The 22,182-nt window shown below is 53.7% G+C and overlaps 2 protein-coding genes across 3 annotated transcripts; both read left to right on the top strand.

Annotated features, from left to right (window-relative positions):
* Positions 1-837: 837 nt before the first annotated feature.
* On the top strand, positions 838-7,763 carry TIMM50 (translocase of inner mitochondrial membrane 50). Of its 2 annotated transcripts, XM_039854261.1 has the most exons (11): positions 838-993; positions 1,799-1,949; positions 2,487-2,518; positions 2,735-2,756; positions 4,190-4,248; positions 4,338-4,457; positions 4,875-4,979; positions 5,086-5,184; positions 6,105-6,261; positions 6,581-6,687; positions 7,578-7,763. In XM_039854261.1, exons 1-11 carry the CDS (start codon positions 886-888, stop codon positions 7,677-7,679), a joined length of 1,062 nt encoding a protein of 353 aa, XP_039710195.1. In that variant the 5' UTR covers positions 838-885; the 3' UTR covers positions 7,680-7,763. The 2 variants fall into 2 exon arrangements, with proteins under 2 accessions (XP_039710195.1, XP_039710199.1); XM_039854265.1 differs by lacking the exons at positions 838-993; positions 1,799-1,949 and having other exon boundaries at positions 2,511-2,582.
* A 1,262-nt stretch (positions 7,764-9,025) lies between these two features.
* Positions 9,026-20,133, top strand: DLL3 (delta like canonical Notch ligand 3). The gene is made up of 9 exons (XM_039854253.1): positions 9,026-12,216; positions 12,341-12,622; positions 13,491-13,548; positions 14,634-14,876; positions 15,942-16,159; positions 17,039-17,261; positions 18,628-19,222; positions 19,448-19,532; positions 19,876-20,133. Exons 1-9 carry the CDS (start codon positions 12,148-12,150, stop codon positions 19,879-19,881), a joined length of 1,779 nt encoding a protein of 592 aa, XP_039710187.1. The 5' UTR covers positions 9,026-12,147; the 3' UTR covers positions 19,882-20,133.
* Positions 20,134-22,182: the final 2,049 nt, after the last annotated feature.

Here is a 22,182-nt window from a genome sequence, read left to right as displayed (position 1 = left end):
CTTAGTACTTTGACCTTCTTCCTTCACCTTCTTCATTTGATACACCCGTCTTTATACAAATGTAAAATACAGTGTATTATAAAATATTTCAGATGTTCAAAAAGATATGATACCAGGAATATCCATGTCCCCACCACCCAGCTTAGGAAACAACATGTACCAGATGGGACGCACTTCAGCAGCACCCCCCATCCATTTCCCTCTAGAGGTATCCACAACCCTGAACTCCGTGTGTCTGCCTAACTTTGTACTATTTAGTACCTTAGTATTTATCTCTAAATGTTATGTGGTCGTTTTATATATTTTTAAAGTTTACATAAAAGCTATCGGACTTTTTGACCTCAAAATTTGAGGACGATCTAGTGAGCGGCCTCTAATTCATTGATTTGCGTCTGTCACTTTAGAAGACACTCATGGGAGGTGGGGCAAGAAAGGGCTCTGAGAGCGCAGAGAGAAGACAGATCGGCCTCCCTTCCAGCTCCACGCGAGGAGGCGAGTTTGTGAGGGCCGGCAGTCTCCGGTTGACCTCAAGGGCTAACGAGCTACCTGACTCGGCTTTCGCTTTTAGGACAAATCGGGCATCCTTTGGGGGACCTGAATTATGGCCTCGGCTCTACATCTGAGCAATGGGTGTAGGCCCCGTCCTGTTGCAAGGGCGGTGGAGCGCCCTAGGGCCTGCGGAGGGAGCAGCGACCGCTGGCTACCCCAGGAGCCACCTGGAGGGCCGCCAGAGAGGAGCACGCCTGCGGTTGTCCGCCGGAAGCTCTTTGTCTCTCTTGGGCTTCCGTCCACCCTCCCCGCCCCTGCGCCCCCATTGGCAGCAGTTCCAGGAGAGGCGGGAGAGGAGGGGGGCGAGTGGGCGGGGCCGCGTGGCGTCAGCGCAAGATGGCGGCCTCGGCAGCGCTGGTTCTGCGCTTGGGGAGCGGCCTCCGGCTCGGCGCGCGGGGTTTGTGCGCGAGGTTGGCGACGCCGCCCTCCCGGGCTTCGGACCAGGTGAGCGGGACGAGGGTGGTCCGCGGATACAGGGGCCCGTTCCTGGAGTTCCGGGCGGACCGTCGCCGCCGGGGACACAGCACCTCAGGGTGCTGAATGGAACGCCGCCCGGGTTGCCGGGCGCTTCCCTGTCTCCTGGGATGGGCAACACTTGCTCCCCTGGGCTTCATGCTGGGGGCTCAAGTACGTCCTCTGGGCTCCACCTCCTTTGGATACCACGTGGGTGCTGGGGGAGTGAGTCGCCTGTTTCCCATCTCTGACGGCTGTGGTAATAATTTAAGGGGAAGGACTCGAGACGGAGAGGTCCCAACTTGGCCAGGGGGCTATTTTCTCCTCAGCGTTGGTGGTGGTGGTGAGGTGGACGTTTGGGCTTTTGATTCGACCTGCCTCCATGTTGAGAGAACCAGCCTTTCTGATATGAGCCCCAGATATCCTTGTTCTGTCCCCTCATGTGTCCTCCATTACCTTGCTCCCTGCATTCCAGTGTCCAGCCAGGCTCCTTGATCTCATCTCCCTGCCCTCCTTTTCTGGGCTCCATGTTCACCAATGCTTTTCCTCCAGGATCCTGGGGGTCGTGCCTGTCAACTCTTGAATTTGGGGGATCCTGGCAGGGGACAGTCTAGTTCTTGACCTTTCTGAGAGACCTAATTAGTCTCTTGGTTACCCCTCCAGAGATACAACCCCTGAGGCTATGTGGTGTCTGCTTCCTGGCTCTAGACCTTGATTTTTCTGTCACCAGTGTACTTGAATCACCCTGACCTTCTTTCTCTTCTCACCTGGCTAACCTGTCCCCTCTCAATTGCAGGTCGGGGAGATTGGGAGCCACGCCAGCACTAAGGCCCAAGGGTCACAGCAGCAGCGGGGCACAGAGGGTCCCAGTTACGCCAAAAAAGTTGCACTTTGGCTTGCTGGGCTGCTTGGGGCCGGTGGGACCGTGAGTGTCGTCTATATCTTCGGTGAGGGACACGTCCCTGTCCCCCAGTTGTGTTCTGTTGGAGCTATATTCTACTGCAGAACATTCCCGTCTTTTCCCTAAGGGCTTCACCCATCTTCATTCCCTGGCTCCTCCCACAGTAGAGCAGCCAACTAGAGCATCTGCCTTGAAAAGGGGAAGTCTCCTTCTTCCCTCTACCACCTCTACTCAAGGTTCCATTCTTTTTAATTGGTTCCTGCACTAGGCTACAGGGAGTCCATTGGAAGAAGGGAGGGTGGGGAAGGTTAGGCCTGGGCCAGCCGCCTCTTTCTTCTGCACCCAAACGTCCAGTCCTCCCCCTAGTCCTTTCATCCCTCAGAGAGCCAGGAGACCCGGCCCCGGCCCTTCTCTCACAGACCGAGGGATCCTGGCTACCAGTTCTCTCTTCTCTCAGTCTTAGGAGACCATGCCTCTAGCCCTCCTCCCATAGACCCAGGACTCCAGGTCCCCTCCACTTTCTCCCTCAAGACCCAGGAGACCAGGTTCTAATTCCTCTCATTTATTACTGTCTTCCTTGCAGGAAACAACTCTGTGGATGAAACTGGTGCCAAGGTGAGGTGGAAAGAGACCCAGAGGCCTTGCCAGGGGTCCCATCCTGTGGGTACCCTCCCCTTCGGTCAGTTCAGGCTCATTTCTGGTCTGGGGTGAGCCTTTCCCTCCCAGGGACCTTTGCCTACTCCTCCCAGGGTCCTGGAGATTCCTTTTCTGGGTGTAATAGGTTTTTGCCTCTGCCATACCAAACCTTCCATTTTTCTCTCTACCTCCTAGATTCCCGATGAATTCGACAATGGTGAGTAAACAAGCACAGATTCTGGGGTCCCCAGACCCGCCCTGCTCTGCCATTTGTAGGGCATGTTGCCCTCCCCATCTGGTGTCCCTGTCCCTCCTCCTTCCACTGGGGGTGGAGGGTAGGAGAGTCAGCAGCTGGATGCCTTTGGGGGAGGGGCATTACAAATCTTCAGTCCCTTTCCCTGGCCTCTCAGCCCAGGAGCAGATGGTCAGGGACAGATGGGGGGAGGGGAGTCTGGGGTGGGAGTGCTTGGGGAGAAGGGGCTGTCTGTCACCAAACACATGGCTTCCGGTGCCTTAGATCTGAGCATCTGCAGCCCCTAACCCCCTCCTCTTTATGACAGCCTCTTTTTTCCTCCCAAGCCCCTACCTCGTTCAGCTCCTCATTTCCAAAACAATGCCTCCGTCCTCCCTCACTCTTAGTTAATCAGCGTCTAGTGGGGAATTTCTGACAAATTGGTTAGTAGAGAGTTGTCAGTTCTATCACACCTGGCCCTTCCCAGGAGAAAAATACAATTGGTAGGTCCAGAGAGCCACTTGTTTGTGCTGGGGAAGTTTGCAAACTGGCATGTTAGTACATTGGTTGTTTTAAACTGGGAAGGTAGGTAGGTAAGTATGATGTTTTAACTGGGCAGATACAGAATCATACTGTTAAATCAATATAATTTAAACCGGGTATGTAAACATGCAGGTTTAAAATATATGTGTTTACTTGCTTAACTGGTTTCAGTGTTTTTGTTTTTAAAACTAAAAGTACTGTTGAATTTGGCAGTCATGTAAATTTCCCGCTTTAAGTTGTATTCCCTGTATTCATTTAAACTAGGATTTTTCAATTCAGCCCTATCGATACAGATAATTCTTTGTCATGGGGGAGTGTCCCATGCATTGTAGGATGTTTAGCAGCTTCTCGGGCCTCAAACTCACTAGTTGCCAATATCCTGATGATAAAAAATGTCTTCAGACATTGCCAGATTTCCTGGGAAGTGGAGCAAGGGAAGCAAAATTGCCTCTAGTTGAGAGACACTGGTTTAAAGTACACAGATGTATGTATATGTTCATCGTGGTTTAACTAGACTTGGCATAGTAGCTTACAGTGGGCACATCTGGAAGCCTGGTGGTTCAAAATGGACTGAATATGCTGGTATCATGTCAGCAGAGTTATATGTATGTGGGTTTTAAGTGGGCAGATGTATAAACATTATGTTTTGTGTTTGGGGTGGTGTGTGGATAGACGTATTCAAGTTAAAATGGAGCAGGTGAATGAATATATTTGTTCCTGTCCAGTGGTTATGTCATTGCCTTAGAAACGAGCTGGTTCACAGAAGGAGGGTATGTAGATCTGTTTGTATCTGGTAGATAAGTACAGCCCCGCTTCGTCTGGAGGTTGAGCAGCGGCTTATCTTGGAATCCCTTTGTGCCCTGGTGTTCTCCTAGATCCAATTCTGGTACAGCAGTTGCGCCGGACATACAAATATTTCAAAGATTATAGACAGGTGAGCAGGAGCCCTGGGCCCAGTCACCATTCCTTCATCCCCAGCCCCAGGCCTCGTCTGAGAGCCCCCATTCTGTCCCTATCCCACAGATGATCATCGAGCCTACCAGCCCCTGCCTTCTCCCAGACCCTCTGCGAGAGCCGTACTACCAGCCACCCTACACACTGGTCTTGGAGCTCACCGGCGTCCTCTTGCACCCTGAGTGGTCGGTGTGTCCTGGGGAAGGCAGCGGGTTGGGGACACTGGATAGACCTGGGTGACCACATCATGATGGTGTGGTTTGGAGCACAGACTCTGGAGCCAGACTGGGGTTTAGCCCCAGCTCCACTGTGTGATCTTGGGGCAGAGGGGTCACTCTCATTGCCTCCCTCTCCTCAGCTGTGACAGTCAGTGCCCTGCAGGTGGTTGGAAGTGTGCCTTGGCAGTAGCACAGTAAGTGCTACAGAGAAGCCAGCTTTTATGCCGGGACTCAGTCTCCACGCTCCCAGACCTTCAGTCATAGCCACAAAGACGGGAGAGCACTCTGGTTCTGGGAATCCCTCAGGCTGGGTCTTGGTTCTCTTAGGGGGTTTGTTTCCTGGGGGCCTCTGGGTTTTAGTGTTTGACCCTTCTCACTGCCTCCCCAGCTGGCCACTGGCTGGAGGTTTAAGAAGCGTCCAGGCATCGAGACCTTATTCCAGCAGCTCGCCCCTTTGTATGAAATCGTCATCTTTACGTCAGAGACCGGCATGGTGAGGCCGGGGGGTGGGGAGGGATGGCCGATGTGGCGGAAGATGCGGGACGGCTGCAGGGCCAGGGCTCACCCTGACCTTGTTCCCCCTCCCATCATACCCCCAGACTGCGTTTCCGCTCATCGACAGCGTGGACCCCCACGGCTTCATCTCCTACCGCCTCTTCCGGGACGCCACACGATATATGGATGGGCACCATGTCAAGGTGCCATGTGGGGGCCGTGGGTGGGCCTCTGGGATTTGGGGGGGCTAACACTTCCCGAGGGAAAGAAGACCCAGCCTCAACCCTGCTTCTGCCCCAGGCCTGATTCTGGCAGGACACCAGCCTGCCCCCAGCCTGGGCTGGGCCTCTAGGCCCTTCTCTTCCCCAGAATCTGGCAGTGGGAGTGGGGGGAAATGGGGTCTTTCCAAGGAAGACACTTGAGAGGTAAGGGGCAGAGACATGAGGTTTAGAAGCTGTTTTTGTCTCCGGCTGGATCTGAGTGTCTTGGACTGTGTAATTGTAATAACTTCTATGAGACTTTTTCACATGGTCTGTTGCTGTCACCAGCAGTATATCCGCAGTCCAGGAATCTGTGTTTGTGAATGGGTTTCTTTGTGGGTCTTGGTGCATGTTTTTACGTCTGAGTGTCTGTCGGGTGTCTGACTGTGTCTGGGTGGATCTACGTAGTTCTTCAGGGTTCAGAAGGACGTGGGCTGTGACTGAGGGCTTTGAAGACTCTGCGTCTGGGTCTTTGAGTGACTTCCTCTGTGGCTATAGATCTGTCTGTACCTCTTTATCTGGGTGTTTAAGAAGTATCTAGGCATCGAGGTTTGCAAACTTTCAACATGCCACAATCATCTGGGGCGGCAGTTGAACACAGGTGCCTGGCCCCTTCCGAACTTCTACATCAGCCTGTCTGTGTGCCAGGCCCAGGGTTCAGAAATCTGTGTGACGAGCTCCCCAGCTCCCTGGGGGAAGGGGTGGTGGTTGATGCCATCATCCCAGCCTAGCCTTTGAGAGGCCCCATCAAGGTGATTCCAGTGTGCAATGCTATCTGTGTCTGTCTGTCCCCCTCTCTCTCCCTCTGTGGGCTCCTGGTGGGAAGAGAAGGGGTGTAGACCTTGACCTGACTTATCCCCCAGGACATTTCGTGTCTGAATCGGGACCCAGCCCGTGTAGTAGTCGTGGACTGCAAGAAGGAAGCCTTCCGCCTACAGCCCTACAATGGCGTCGCCCTGAGGCCCTGGGATGGCAACTCCGATGACCGGGTCTTGTTGGACCTGTCTGCCTTCCTCAAGAGTGAGACTGACCCCTGACCTGGCCTCTGACCCCAGAGCTCTTAACCCTCAAGAGGAATGATAGATGCTTGATTCTGGTTTGTTTTTCATGTAAAACTGGGTACTTGAGATGCAGGAGGTCCACAGGCATCTTGCAGTCTTAGAAGCTTCTTAGAATGTTTGGGGTGCTTCTCGGTGTTCACAGGAGCCTTTTTAGTGTGTTGAGAAGTGATCCGAGTAGCACTGACCCCACCCCACCCCCAGTGTCTGACCCTTACCCTTGTGGACCCTGCTTGCCTCTGGCCTTCAGCTTGCCTGACCCCCACCTGCTGTGCCCGCAGCCATCGCACTGAACGGTGTGGAGGATGTCCGGACTGTGCTGGAGCACTACGCCCTGGAGGATGACCCGCTGGAGGCTTTCAAACAGCGGCAGAGCCGGCTAGAGCAGGTGGGTGCTCAGCAATTCCTGAGGCTCCCGAAGGAGGACCCTGGAGCAGCCTGGCTCTGCTCTGGTTGTGTGGCCTCCAACAGACACCTTCCCTCCACGCCACCTGTCACGCACGGCTCTGGTAGTGAAGGGCGAGCTGATTGCGTACCTGCTTGGAGCAAACGAGGCAGGAAGCACCAGGCGTTTGAGATGGGTCTGGGGGAGGGGTCGTCCCTGATGGTCTCCAGCAGATCTGTGGGCCCTGGTTTTTTGTGGACTGTGGGTTGGATCAGGTCTGGGAAGAGGGGAACCCATGGACACTTGGCCCAAGGGTCGGGGAAGGAGTTTTGTTTGTCTGGTGTGACCCTGGTGATTCGGAAATGGGACTAAGAGTATGGATTGAATTTGGGAAAGAGATGTCCAGGGATATAGGCTGAGGTTGACCAGATTCTGGGTTGGGTGCCAGGAGTAGGGCCACAGCTCCTGAATGCCTGTGGAGGAGTCCCTGGAGATTTGGGCCTGGGATCCCCCAGCATGCAAACAGAGCTCATGGGGCTCAGGACTGTGCACTGGGGGCCCAAGGAGCAGGATACAGCAGTCCGGTGAAGGTATTTGGGGTCCCACCAGCATCCAGGTTAGGGTAAATAGGTTCCCAGGGTTGAGGGGAGAGGCCCCCTGGAATCTGGGGAAGGGGATCTTGAGGGTACCAGGATTTGAGTCTGGGCTCCTGTGGCTCAGAGCTGGCTCTTGCCATGTCTGGGCTGGCGTTCTGGGGTTTTAAGGGAAAGGGTATGGTCTGGGCAGAGATTTCCCTTGGGCTGAGGGCTGGAAACTGGGAACCCTGGCAGGAGGCTCTGCCCACCCCCACTGACCCCTGACCCGCCCCTCCTCCATCTGTTCCCCAACCCCAGGAGGAGCAGCAGCGCCTGGCCGAGCTCTCCAGATCCAGCAAGCAGAACCTCTTCTTCAGCTCTCTCACCAGCCGCCTGTGGCCTCGCTCCAAACAGCCCTGACCTCTGGGCCTCCCACTCGGTGCCAGGCCCCACCCCGGCCGCAGGGCAGCCACGTGTCCAATAAAGTCCATCCCAGATGCCACACTCCTGTGTCCGGAGAGTCTCCAGATGGGGGCATCAGGGTGAGGTCCGAGTGGCGGGTCGGCTGTCAAGCACAGAGCAGGTGCTTTGGTGTTTGACCCTGGCCTGGGACTCTGAAAGCCCAGGTCCCTGCTCTGGCTGTGTGTCCCATGTGCTGTGTGTGCTACAAAACGTGCATCGCCCTCTCTGGCCGCAGATCCCCCATCTGTGGAAGAGGACCGCCCTGGGGATTTTCAGGACTGCTAGCTGCCCAGCTGTCATGTAAATATGTGAAGCATGGGCTCAGTGGGCGCTGGGGGACAGCTCGCCCCATCCTGAGGGCAGCCGCTGTTCAGCTGTGCCAACCGTGGCCCCACGGGAGCGGAGGCATAGAGTTGCTCGGTCTTCTGATTTTTCAGTAGCAGCCAGAAAATGGGACTGTTATATTAAATCTCCCAGTTTTTAAATGTTGGCTTCCAACTGAACAGGCGCTCTGCGATGGAATTTCTCAGCGTTCCCTCCACGGTCTGTCTCTGCACTGGCCGGCGGCCAGAGGAGGCTGTTAAGTACTTGAAATGTGGCTAGAGTAGCTAAGGAATGGAATTTGAAATTTTGTTTTATTTTGATTAATTTTAATTTAAATAGTCACATGAGAGTTCTAGACTGGCGGAGTTCATATCCAAGTTCTACCACTTCCTGTGTGATTTTGGGCAAGTTACCTAACCTCTCAGTGCTTCAGGTTCCACATTTATAAAGTAATAATAATAGTATGAACCCCAGGCTAGGCTCGAGGGCTGAGTGAGGCAGTCACGTGGTAGCTGTGACCCTTGGCCAAGTCGCCTTTCTGCCGCAGCTTCCTCATCTCTAAAGTTGAGGTGATGATAGTACCTACCTTAGTACAGTGGTTGTGTGGAGTAAAGGGGACAATTCACGCTCGAACTATATATGTATACATGGGACCTGTTGTTACCAGGCCAGACTGGTTAATCACAGGCCCGCTCCCCTGGCCGTCCCAGCCTCTCCTGCGCAGCCAGCGTTTAGTGCTAGTACCAGTTAAATATTTTAAAAACAGCTCTGGTGATTTTTATGATAATTAAAATGTATTTGAAACTGTGTGGGCCACATCGTACCTCTCAACTCTAGATTTATATAAAGACAGACGTCTACAAAGCAGAATTAAGATTTATACCCCCACCCGTCAACCCTGAGGTGTGCTGTCTGCAGTGCAGGGGACAGTTTCCAGATGTCTTTAGAATTCCCTAGCTTGAGGACCTCTGCAGCATTGAGGGAGGGAGGGGCCTGCGTTTTTTATTTTTGCATGTAGCTTTGAGAATTGGAGACGGTCTTAATTGAAAGCAAAGGTGGAGACCAAGGCTGATGTTTGGGCAGTGTGATTCCGAGGAGAGGGAGTCGTCACGATGTGTGCTTGCCTAGCACATGGCTGACACAGCCCCATGGAACCTTCTGAGGAGCCTTTGAAATGTGGCTCAGATCTGCCTACCCACAGGGCGTGGAAGGAGGAAGTGTGTCCATTGGCCCCTATCTCGCAGTGGTCAAGAGTGGCCCACGGGGAGGAAGGCTCAGTGCCCAAGGGGTTCCCTCAGGCCTCTGCCCCCACCTCGGGGCTGGCTCAGGAATGGTGCTGTTAGGCCAGGCCTGCTGGAGGCCGGAGGGGAGGAGAGGGTTTGACCTTCACACAAGTGGCCTCTGAGGCACTGCTTGGGCAACATGACCTACGATGTCTTCCTAAAATGTGCTAGGGCTGTGTCTTGGCACCATGCAGGACTGGGCACACATCAAGGCAAATCTCAACAGGGTCTGAATTCCCAGATCACACACCACTCGAAAGCCTTGTCCCTGGTCAAGGTCTCAAATTCTTCAGTTTTGTCATAAGAGGTTAGTAATAGACCTCCCTCATTCATTGATAATCTCCTAGGCACCAGGGTGTATCAGTGAACAGATCACATAAGAAACTCCGACCCGATGGAGCAGAAGTTCTCATAAAGGAGACAATGGTCACATAGTTCTCGGGGTAATAAATGAATAAAGAAAAAGTATGGTCAGGAGATGGAGTGGTTCAGGGACTTGAGGTGCTGTGTTACATGGGCTGGAACAGTCAGGGAAGGATTCTTGGGAGGGTGTGTTTGAGCTGAGACCAGAATGAAATGCGGAAAGCCATGTGTCTGCGTGTGCCCGGCATGGTCACCTCGGAGTCTGCATGCTCTTCTCTCTGCCGTGAATGGTTTTGTATCCCAGGATCCATGTGGCTTCCTCCCTCCTCACCTTTAGGTCTTTGCTCACCTGTCATCTCAGCATGGCTTTCTGTGGACTCTAAGGTCAGCACATAAGAGAAAGTCCTGAAGAGCCAAAAAGAGGCTTAGAAATCCCTGAACGTCCTTCACACACAGACATGAGAATTCACGTGAAATCCCATCGTGCCTGGCACGAGCCTTCGGTAAAGGCTGGCTATTTTCACAATCTTAAAGATTTTTGAGATGTCAGACCTGGAATCTGTTGCCCTCCCGTTATTATCCGGGGCAGGAATTTCCCTTCTCCCACAGCTAGTCTGTCTAATGGTTGTCCAAGTTCCATTCGAATGCCTCCTGTGATGGGAAGCTCACTCCACCTACCCAATACAGGGCCTCATTTGCCTCCCTGTATGTAACTGGTCAATGAGATTTGGCTCTACGCTTTGGGGCCACAGAACCTGTTTAAATAGGGGGGATGTGAGAAAAGGGCCTTAAATGTCAGCCTTAATATCTTGATGTGTATTTAAAAGGCACTGGGGAGCCATGGGAGAGTCTGCAGTAGACAGACATGGTCAGATTTGTGTTTAGACCCGGTAGACCAAAGTAGTCAGGGCTGGGATAAGGGGATCACGGGGGAGCTCAGAGAAGGTGCTGACCTGCTTGGAGTGTTGGGGGAGGGCTTCCCACAGGAGTCGTCTGAATGGTAAGAACAAACAGAGAAGGGAGTGGAGAGGACACGTGTAGAGGGAAGACCTGTGCAGAGGAGCCTCGGGTGTTCTGCACAATTTGACCATGGCCGTCTGCTCAAACCTGTGACTCCTCAGGGTTAAGAGAAAACTCTCTCGATGGAGTTCTTTCATGAAAAATTACTAAGTACTTACTGTATGCCTGGCTCTGCTGGGCTATGCTTTATTGATCTACTTCACTAACAAAAAAAATGGTTATATATATGTATATATATCCTGTATTTCCCCTATAATTATTAGCCTCTAAGTATTAAAATTTTTATTTTGGGGTGAAACAAAAAGAGTTTAGTCCATCCGAAAGGCTTTACTCGGCACTTGGCATAGAGTGAGTGATTATGACCAGAGGGCCTGAACATCTGCTCCTTGCTGGCTTTCCTTGCTGTGGTCCTGGAATACTAAGGGGCTTCTGAAGGGCCTGGAGTACCCCCCCATTCATCCTGGAGTGAGGGAGCCAGCCCTGGATATGTAAAGACGGAATTTCCTGCCCATTTGCCCCTCACACCTTCCGGAGGCCAAATGGGCAGCCCAGCTGCAGCCCAAAGGGGGAGGGGCGCCGCCGCCCGGCAGATGGCAGCATTTACATACAGCTGGGAGCCCCCTCGGAGGTGGGGGGGCTCCTCACCCTGGCGTCTGGTGCATCCATGATGCAGTTTTGGGAGGGTAGCTTTGTCTTGGGGTGGGAAACAAGTCCACAAAGAACCTTGGGTCTTCATTTTCACACACAGCTATACCCAGTCTTCACACACACACACCCTCATTCATAACCTTGTGCAGACCCTCATTCTCCCCCAACATACCAGGCCACTTAGAGGCACCTGCACAGACCACAAAGTCACAGGTTTACAGGACTACACACGGTGGTCCAGGATCTCACATACACTCTTACACATGCACAGAGAAGAATGCGCACAGGCACACATCCTCAAGTCACACAGTCATGAAGTCACACACACCTCCATTCTCTTAATGCAGGTGCGCGCGCGCACACACACACACACCCACATCTTAGAATTATTTCCAAACGGGTTGTTAAGGTTGCATATACAATTTGAGGCACACATGGAGCCACGTAATCTCACCTAGACGATCACAAAGTCATGTACACTCTCCCGTAGCTCTTGCTCACACCACACACAGAATTTTAACATCAACTCACAGATTTACTCCCTAACCTCACCTCATCCTTAGCCACACACAGTCGTGCCCACAACTGCACACAATATCATACACACTGCATTGCCTGTGCCTGTGACACAATCTCATAGTTTCTCCAGCCTGCTCCCCTTCCTCTCGACCTCCTCCCCTAGGGTCCCCTGGAGCCAGGTGGCTGCCTGAGGGGGTGGAGCCATCCCCTTAGATATAAGACTTTGGAGTCAGCAGCTGCGAGCCGGCTCCCCAGACCTCTAAAAGGCCATGGTCGCCCCGCGGATGCTCCAACTCCTGTCCCCAACGGTGATTCTGGCACTCTTTTTCCTTCCCCAGGTCAGAGTGGAGTGGAAAGGGATGGATGGGAGGGGGTGCGCCCCAGGGTTCTTGGGGATGAGTCTCGGCGGATGAGATGCCTGCGTCCCCGCAGTCCCCTCACCCGGTACCCCTTCTGCCCCAGGCACGACCGGCTGGTGTCTTCGAGCTGCAGATCCACTCTTTCGGGCCAGGACCCAGCCTGGGAACCCCGCAGTCCCCCTGCAGCGCTGGGGGCCCCTGCCGCCTCTTCTTCAGGCTCTGCCTGAAGCCAGGGGTCTCCGAAGGGGGCGCCGAGTCCCCGTGCGCCCTAGGCGCAGCACTGAGTGCGCGTGGACCAGTCTACCAGGAGCAGTCCCGGGCGCCGGCACCTGACCCGCCACTGCCTGATGGCCTCATGCGCGTGCCCTTCCGGGACGCCTGGCCGGTGAGAGACCCAGCCCGAGCCCCGGGGCACTCCGCGGGTGCTGGGGCCTTACTCGAACCTTGACCCCTTTCTGACCTCCAGCTCCAAGACACCAACTCTGCCCCTCCATCCCAAATTCCCAGACGGGTAACTTTTTCACCTGGAAAAAAAAAAACATTCTCAGACTCATAAACCCTACCCACTGGGAACCCCAAATTTTCTGACTCCAACTTGCCCTCTAGGGATCCCAAAAGTTCTGACCCCAGCCCTGCATTGTTGGGACTCCAAATTCCTGGAACCCCCAACTCATCCTCTGGAAATTATAAATTCACAGAAGCCTTTCTCTGTTCCTTGGGGATTCCTAAATACTGAGATCCTTTATCCCCAAATCTCCTTGCACTTAGGGACTCTCCACACCCTGTCTTGGGGACCCCCCCAGTCTTCTCTCACCTTACTCCTTTTCAGATCTTCCAATTGGGGCCTGAAAGAGTATCCATGACTCTTTCCCCTCCAAAATCCTATCTCCCATCCCACAAATCCCAAATCAGAGGTGAACAGAGCTGTATTTGAATTCTAGACCCTTGTCCCTTTGGGCAAGGGACTTTCCCTTTCCTAGTCTCAGTTTCCTCATCTGGGGTCATCTCAGTAACCCACAAGGGGCGATTTTGAGGGATTCGACAGGTTACCTTGAGTATAATGCTTACCACGTAGTGCTCAATAGAGAAAGCCCAAACTGTCATTCCTTCCCTGGGCCAGCCCCTCTGGGAACTAACTGTCCCTTGCCTGCCTGGTCCCTGGAATGGTCATCAATCCTGAACTCTGGCCTTCATCGAGTACCGGCCCTGACCACTGTCTTCCATTCTCCTCCCCCACTTTCTCCACCAACCAGGGCACATTCTCTCTCATCATCGAAACCTGGAAAGAGGAGTTAGGAGAGCAGATCCGAGGTGAGTGTTTCCAGTCTTGGGACTGCAGTGTAGTGTGGGGGCTCCAGGGAGCTGGGGCCCGATATGAGGTCCAGGAGAGTGACATGGGGCTGTCTGTGGGGTGGGGCATCCACAGGATTGTTGGACCCATGATGTCATCACAGCTCCTGGAGAGGGGTGCTGGGTGTTGACAACTCCAGGGCTCTTGGCATGTCAATACAGAAATGTCCTGTCCTGTCTTGTCCTGTCCATGGTCCCGAGGCAAACGGAGGAGGTTCTTACTGTCTTGGAGCCAAAGCCACCAGAGCAGGATATAGCATCTCACAGTGACAGTCTTGCTGTGTCACCATTTGATTTTGAAAACCCAGGGTACGATATGGGTCTTGTATGCAAAGCTTTGTCACCGTGTCCTTATAGAGGTCCCAGAGAGCTCTATGGGATGTTGTTACAGCTTCACCAGAGAGAATATTGAGCAAAGGATTCAGAAGGAATGTGGGGTAATCTTGTCCTTAATTCGAGGGGACTTTGGTGCCATGTAAGGCCCACATTAGGGGTTCTATCATTTTGATATAGAAAGCTGTAGCACAGTATTGGGGTATGACAGCTTTCCTGGGGGGAAACTGCCACCCTCCTGGTATCCCAAGGCCTCAGGCAATAGGGTAATTTATGATCCAGTAATTGGGGTCTCTGTCTCTATTTTGATATGTAAAAGTCCTGAGGCATAATTTGGGAGTATTATGACCTCACTTCAAAAGACCTACTATTGTCCCTTTGCCTTACTGAGATATCAAATGTCACAGGGCGTTAGAGATCTCATCACTGATGTGCATAGATTCTGGGGCAAAACATTGGGGGTATTTCGGCTTCTATGGGAGAATTGTGATCATCGTGATGGTCGTTGGGTACTAGATGGGATCGCGACATCAAAGGTCCCGGGGCGCATTAGGGGAGTTTACAGCTTAGCTAAGGGGTAACTGCCATTCTCAAGGCTCGAAAGGTATCTTGGCTTCGCTAGGGGAGGCGGAGAGAGTGCAAGCCGGCGTGCTCCGCCTCTACCGCGGCCGTGGTCCGGCCGGCCCGACTCAGCGCGGCTCTTCTCTCCGCAGGACCCACCTGGAGCCTGCTGGCGCGTGTGGCGGGCCGGCGCCGCCTGGCGGCAGGGGGCCCCTGGGCCCGGGAAGTTCAGCGCCCAGGTGCCTGGGAGCTGCGCTTCTCCTACCGCGCGCGCTGCGAGCCGCCCGCCGTCGGGGCCGCGTGCGCGCGCCTCTGCCGCTCGCACAGCGCCCCCTCGCGGTGCGGGCCAGAACTGCGCCCCTGCGCCCCCGTGGAAGAGGAGTGCAAGGCGTCGTGTGAGTCCTGCATTCAGTCCCACCCCATCCCCGGCCCTTCTTTCGCTCCACTCACGGTCCCCCGACCCCTAACGCAACCTGGTTACTCTCTTTAGGGAACTGAAAACCAGAGAACCCTCCCCAGGTTCCCCAGACACCCTCCCTCCAGGAAACTAGAGAAAGCCATTGGCCTCTGCCCTCATACCCCAGGCCCCGCTCCAGCTCCACTCACAATTCTCAGCTCTCTCCCACGACCCAGCTACCAGCTTCAGGAGCACTGAGGCCCCTAGACTTTTCTCCAGCCCTTCCTGGGTACTCCAGCCCCCTTCCCTCTTCCCAGCGCTCTTGTCGCCCCAAATAGAAACCCCACACTCATTTCTTATGCTTGTACTCCCCACTTCCTGCCCCGATCCACAAGCCCTTTCAGATGCTATGGCCCCAAAGCTCTTCTAATGCTAATTCTTCTAATGTCCCTGCCCTACCGGCATCCAGGGGCTTTGGGAACTCATTGCAGTCCTCCCCACCCCCACCAAGGGATCATTCATCCTCGCTCCCTGCAAACGCAGGCCAGACCCCATTGCTTTCTAAAGCTCTGGACCGGACCTCCATCCTGGGTACTCTCAGACCCTTCCCCAAATTCTCAGCCCCTCTGCAGTCTCTAGGATTCCCAGGCTTGTCCCGACCCTCCCAGACCTAGGCTAATCCAGTGCCTTCCCATCTCCTCTGAGAGGCCAGGTGTTCCTCCCCAGTCCCCGATGCCCTTCCCTCATTCTCCCCCTCTCCAAGCTCAGATCTGCAAGGCCCCACTCCCTTCTCCTTCCATAAGCACGGACTCTGAAGCCTAATGGCTTGGGTTCAAATCCTCATTCCTCCACTTCCTGGCTGGACAAGTCACCCCGCCTCACTGGACCTCAGTTTCCCTGTCTGTAAACTGAGGGTTGCAATGCCATCTGGCCCAGAGGGCTGACTGTCCCAAGGATGAAACAAGGTGGTGCACAGAAAGCCTCAGAAACTTCTCCGCTTCCTGTCCTCCTGACTCTGCCCTTATCAGCATTCCTCGTTCCCTCTGCTTCTCCATCCCGACAGCGGCTTGTCGAGCTGGCTGCAGCGCAGAGCACGGCTTCTGTGAGCAGCCTGATGAATGTCGATGTCTGGAAGGCTGGACTGGGCCCCTCTGCACGGTTCCTGTCTCCACCAGCAGCTGTCTCAGCCCCCGGGGCCCATCCTCTGCCACCACTAGATGCCTCGTACCCGGTCCTGGGCCCTGTGATGGGAACCCGTGTGCCAATGGGGGCAGCTGTAGTGTCAGTACCACCCCTTCCCACCTCATTCTGATCAGTGCTTTACCCTGGGAGTTCCCACCGCCCCCCAACTGGGGTTTCCAGGACACAACAGCCTGGGAAGGGCGGGGGTAGCTGTCAGAGGCTTCGTGGAGGAGTCCAGCCTGCATCTGGGGCTTTGAAGTAGGATTGGGTGATGGGCCTGAGATTGGAGAGAGCAGACCCAGTGGGTGGCACCCCAAGGAGTGGTGTGGGAATGATGCGTCCTGTGGGGCCTCAAACTGCCCTCCTGTGGGATAGAGAACAACTCAGGGCTCAAGGTAGTGGGTGGTGGGTTGGGGATTTGGGATGGGTAGCATCAGAGAGGGCTTCCTGGAGATGGACCCAGGGCTGGGGCTTCTGACATCTGATTTGGCTGGGGGTTGGTGACTGGAGAGGACAGACAAGGTGAATGGTCTGGGCAAGCAAAGATGTGGCTGTGGGAGTGAGCCTGGTGTGTACAGCGATGATGTAGAGCCCAGAGTGGGCCACCTGGACACTGTCAGCATGGGACAGGGCGATATACTCAGGGTTCAAGTTAAGGGGAGGGCTCAGAGCTGGGGCCTCAAAGTAGGATTTGGCTATGTGGACAGAATCGGGGAGGGCAGACCATACAGGCAAAGGAGTAGAGGTGAGAATGGGCTGGCTCTGGGCCTCCACAACCTTCTCCCTGTGGGTTGGATGGGCAGACCCAGAAACAGAGCGAGTGAGGGGTCGTCTCGGCAGGACTTCCCAGGTGAGGCCCCTGCACACTGGGTGGTGGGACCCGACAAGGAGCAGCCCTCCATGGTCAGGACTGAGGAGGGAAATGGGATTTTGCTCCAAGGAGACCCTCCAATCTGAAATCCTCTTGCCTCTGCCCAGGAGACACTGGGGTCCTTTGAATGCACCTGCCCCCGTGGGTTCTATGGGTTGCGGTGTGAGGTGAGCGGGGTGACATGTGCAGATGGACCTTGCTTCAATGGCGGCTTATGTGTGGGAGGCGCAGACCCTGATTCTGCCTACATCTGCCACTGCCCGCCCGGTTTCCAAGGCTCCAACTGTGAGAAGAGGGTGGACCGGTGCAGTCTGCAGCCATGCCGGAATGGTGAGATGGGGAGGCCAGACTGGTCAGGGGTGGGGGTGAGGAGGGTCCCTACGTGGTCGGTGAGCAAGAGCAGGGCTTGGCTCAGACAGCCCCGGGTGGGAATCCTGGCTTTGCCTCCTTTGGCCCTGTGACCTGGGGAAGTGACCCTTCCTCTCTGCCCAGCTTCAGTTTGTTCTTCTGTAAAATGGGCGAGGTGATATTCCTGTCTCGTAAATATTGATTGAGCATCTATTGTGTACCACAGTTCGTTCTAGGGATACAGCAGGGAATGAAACAGACCCAAACCCTTGCCCTCACAGAGCTGATGGGGCAGACAGACAATAAACAAGATAAAGAAGTAAATTCTGTGGGCGGTTAGATGGCGATCAAAGCTAAGGAGAAAAATGAAGCCAGAAGGAGGATGTGGAGTGTGTATGCGGGGGAGGGCAGCTTGACATTTTAGCTAGAGTGGTTAGGAAAGACCTCGGTGGAGGGAGGGAGGGAGGGAGCAATGTAGGCATCTGGGGGAAGAGTGTGTTCCAGGCAGAGGGAAGAGCAAGTGCAAAAATCCTGAGGTAGGATTGTGCCTGGTGTGTTGAGGGTCACAGGGAAGCCAGTGTGGTCAGAGCAGTAGTGAGGAGGACGTGGTGAGAAAGGTCACGGGGTGACCGGGACATATCTTGTGGGACTTCATGGACCATGGGGAGGATTTTGGCTTTACTCTAATGAAGATGAAGGACAGCAGGGTTCTGAGCAGTGGGGAGACCTTATCTGATATAGGCGATAAAAGATTAACTATGAATGTAAAGGGCTCGGTGCCTTCTTATAATAGTACTAACTCTCACCAAAACATTCACTGAGTGTTCATTCTGGGCTGAGTGGTATTAGGGTCCCGCCCTCATGAGGGTCCCAGCCTAGAGAGGGAGACAGAGTTGTCCTCAGGACCCAGAGTGGTCAGAGTTGTGATGGGGGAGCGCAGTGCTGGGATGCGGGAAGAGTCCAGGAGGGCTTCCTGGAGAAGGGTCGACTGAGCAGAGGCCTGAGGCTGAGCTCGGTTAGAGAAAAGGTGAAAAGAATGGGAGAAAAGAAGGGAAAAGGGAGAAGGCATGAGCAAAGGCCACGTGGTTCAAACCTGTCATTCTGAACCTGTTAGCTATTTAAGTATGGTTGAAGCCGAGAGAAAAAAAGAGAGACCCAGAGAGTCAAAGAGGTGAGGCTGGGTTAATCCCAGCGCAGGCGCACACCCAGAGGTGCCCTGGAGTTAGACGGAGCTAGACCAGGGGTATCAGATACGCCAGGGGTATCAGAGGAAAGGGCCTGCAGAGCTGAGAGAGGCGCGGGCGGGGCGGAGGAAGCCGGCCCGCCCCCGACGCCCCTTCCCCCGCAGGCGGAATCTGCCTGGACCTGGGCCACGCCCTGCGCTGCCGCTGCCGCGTCGGCTTCGCTGGGCCGCGCTGCGAACACGACCTGGACGACTGCGCCGGCCGCGCCTGCGCCAACGGCGGCACGTGCCTGGAGGGCGGCGGCGGCGCGCGCCGCTGCTCCTGCGCGCTGGGCTTCGGCGGCCGCGACTGTCGCGAGCGTGCGGATCCGTGCGCCGCGCGGCCCTGCGCCCACGGCGGACGCTGCTACGCCCACTTCTCCGGCCTCGTTTGCGCCTGCGCGCCCGGCTACATGGGCGCGCGCTGTGAGTTCCCCGTCCGCCCCGACGGCGCGGACGACGGCGCAGGCGCACTGCCCGCACCACCGCCGGGCCTGAGGCAGGGGGACCCACAGCGCTTCCTTTTGCCACCGGCTTTGGGACTGTTGGTGGCCGCGGGCGTGGCTGGCGCAGCGCTCTTGATGGTCCACATGCGACGCCGTGGCCCTGGCCCGGATACTGGGTCCCGCTTGCTGGCAGGGACCCCGGAGCCATCGGTCCACGCGCTCCCTGATGCACTCAACAACCTGAGGACGCAGGAGGGTTCCGGGGATGGCCTGAGGTGAGGGGCTGGGCCACAGATGTATGCCTTGTTTCTCTTGTCCGCTTGCGTCAGTCTCCGTGGTGCAGTTGGCCTGATTCCTCCATGGGCCTTCGTGAGTGTCCCATCCTTGCACCAGTCCTTTTCTGATTGGGTCGTTTCACAGTTTCCCTAGTTGGCTTTGGTGGGTGGGAAATGCAAGATCTGAGAATTTAAAGAGCCTAGATCTTATTTTTTCTTCCGCAGCCCATCTGCAGATTGGAGTCGTCCTGAAGATGGAGACTCTCGCGAGATTTACGTTATATCAGCTTCTTCGATCTATGCTCGGGAGGTAGCTATGCCCCTCTACCGCCTTTGCGCTTGTCGTGCACGCTGGGCAGCCCCTTGTTTTGCCTGTGTCCCTCCTTTACCCATACCTGTAAAAGGAGGAGGGTAGAGCCTTTGGAAAGTCCATAACCCACCTTTCTGTTCTGACTCAATTTGATTCTATCTGCATTCCTCTTGCTGTCTCTTTGAGCTACTTGCTGCCTTCTCTTTGGAGGACCTGTGGGCTTCAAGAGGTCACAGCGGGGAGCCTCAGCCAGACCTTCTCTACCGATGTCCCCTCACTGGGGAAAGGGAGAGGAGGTGGAGGGGCAGCCCGAGCTAATGCCTCCTACTCATTTCGTTTTTAGGCCTGACCTGCTCCTTCTCCATCAGCGCTGGAGACAGAGCTTGAATATTTTTGTATTTACTTGGCGATGCCCAGTCTCTGCGTCAGACACGTTGGAGTTCAAGCTGGAAGGGTGGCTGGGAGAATTTTGCAGTTGGAAGTTGTACATAATGGTTATTTATATCTTATTTTTTCTCTTGCCATCTCTTCAGAGACATCTATAAAGGCTCTTATTTTGATCAGCTCTGACTGATGAGGCTGTGTGCTTTGTATTTGGCGTTGGGGCTGCTCCACGTTCTCCCTCCAGGGCTGAGGCTAACAGCCTCTATCTGGTACATCGTCCCGCACTATAGGAGAGGGAAAGAGAATAGTGAACCATGTGCTGAGGCTCTTAAACACTTCTGCTCACATTTCATCAGCTGAAGCAAGTCCCATGGCCAAGCCTGGTGACTGTGAGGCTGAAAAGTAAGTTCTCTGTGAGGGAGGGACAGCGAATATTTTGAACAGAACAGAGTCTGCCACAGATGTGTACCCTGGAGGGCCAGTGCTTGGTTATAGGACATTGCTGGCAGTTTCACCGGATATTGGCAGATTGCTCCTCAGGCCACGCTGCCACCGTGGTGTATAAGAATTCCTATGGAGATTGCTTTTTCTTTGTGTGCACCTTTGTTCTATTTTAAAAGTTTTCTCATGTATACATATTACTGTTTGGGAAAACCTCGGGGAGGTCCCCTGTGACATCTCCAGGTAACAACTTGTCCTTTCTCACCAGTAGCACATAGAATAGCCGTCTGATTTCCTGTCTTGTTCCTAAGGGAGCTGCACTGAGATCTGCTCAGATTAAGATTTCGGATATTGGCAATTTGTTGTAGCTCCCCAGAAAATCAGGGGACACAAGGACACGTTACATAACACCATGGGCATGAGCAAAATCCAGACTATGGAGATTCTATGAGTGGTTTCTTGAAGAAGTAATTACCATTCCACTTCCTCCCCGCTGGAATGACTACAACCACAGTGACAGACAGCAAGTGTCAGCAAGGACATGGAAAAGTGAGGACTGTTGGTGGAATGTAAAATGGTGGAGCACTTTTGGAAAACAGGTTGGCAATTTCTTTAAAAATTAAACTGATACCATATAACCCAGCACCTCTACTTCTAGGTCTCTACCCCAGAGAAAAAAAAAATATGTACATATAAAAACTTGCATGCAAATATTCATAGTATTATTCAAGATAGCCGGAATGTGGAAACAACCCAAGTGGTCCTCAACTGGTGAATGGATAAACAATATGGCCTATCCCTACAGTAGAATTTTATTGAGCCATAAAAAGGAACAAAGTACTGTACTTACTACCACATGGATGAACCATGAAAACATGCTAAGGGAAAGGTGTTAGTCACATTGTATCATTCCATTTATATGAGATGTCCGGAAGAGGCAAATCTATAGAGACAGTAGATGAGTGGTTGCCTGGGTCTGGGGGAGGGATTGGAAATGAACTGAAAATGGGCAGCAGGTATCTTAGTGGCGTGGTGGAAATATTCTAAATGATTGTGATGGTATACAACTTGGTCAGTTTACTAAAAATCTCAGAGCTGTACACTTAAAATAGGTGAATTTTATGGTCTAAATTATCTCAAAGTTGTATAAAACAAATATTTATCAAGGAAGGAGAAGCCTGTAAATGAAAAGAGACTTAAAAGATAAAAAAAACTAATGTTAGAAATACGCATTTGGGTGATAATAGTATAAAAGTAATGAAGATTACCATAGACATCAGCATGATGGTGACCTGACGTAAGGGGACGTCGTGTTTGGGAGGGGGCGTGCCGAGGGATACAGGAAGCTTCTGGCTTCTGATATGGGTGGCGGTTACAGGGATATTTGCCTTATTTCCTTATATTGTTATGTAAGTTGTTTTACACAGTTTTTTTGCATTTGTGTTATATTTAATAACAAAATGTTTAAAACAAATGTGGCCAGTTGTCTATTGCCACAATAATGCATAAATTCAGTGGCATAAAACACTGAACATTTATTTTTGCTGCCACATCTACAGATTGGCTGGGGTTCTTTTGCTCTGGGCTGGGCTGGTTTAGGCTAATCTGGGAGGGGCTCACAAATGTGTGTGTAGTAAGCTCGAGTGTGGGCGTGGGCGAGGCTGGCTGCTCTGCTCCACCGAGCCTCTTATACCTCCGGCAGGTCAGCCCTGGCTTTTCCTCTTGACTGAGGCAGGGGTCTGGGAGAGAGTGGACCCCACTGAACATCATCACTTTCCCCTCATCTTATTGGCCGAAGCAAGTCACAAAGCCAGCCCAGAGTCTT

The sequence above is a fragment of the Pteropus medius genome, unplaced genomic scaffold (assembly GCF_902729225.1).
Source record: "Pteropus medius unplaced genomic scaffold, Ma_sr-lr_union100, whole genome shotgun sequence".
NCBI classification, from domain to species: domain Eukaryota; kingdom Metazoa; phylum Chordata; class Mammalia; order Chiroptera; family Pteropodidae; genus Pteropus; species Pteropus medius.
The sequence above is the reverse complement of the archived record's forward strand: the minus strand, read 5'-3'. Positions and strand labels throughout refer to the sequence as shown.

Excerpts from the sequence above, each read along its gene's own strand:
- TIMM50 (XM_039854261.1), top strand. The coding sequence starts at position 886 with ATGGCGGCCTCGGCAGCGCTGGTTCTGCGCTTGGGGAGCGGCCTCCGG. Across the intron at positions 2,519-2,734 it reads TGGATGAAACTGGTGCCAAG|ATTCCCGATGAATTCGACAA; the intron begins GTGAGGTGGAAA and ends TCTACCTCCTAG. Across the intron at positions 4,458-4,874 it reads TCTTGCACCCTGAGTGGTCG|CTGGCCACTGGCTGGAGGTT; the intron begins GTGTGTCCTGGG and ends CTGCCTCCCCAG.
- DLL3 (XM_039854253.1), top strand. The coding sequence starts at position 12,148 with ATGGTCGCCCCGCGGATGCTCCAACTCCTGTCCCCAACGGTGATTCTG. Across the intron at positions 13,549-14,633 it reads GTTAGGAGAGCAGATCCGAG|GACCCACCTGGAGCCTGCTG; the intron begins GTGAGTGTTTCC and ends TTCTCTCCGCAG. Across the intron at positions 19,223-19,447 it reads GGTTCCGGGGATGGCCTGAG|CCCATCTGCAGATTGGAGTC; the intron begins GTGAGGGGCTGG and ends TTTCTTCCGCAG.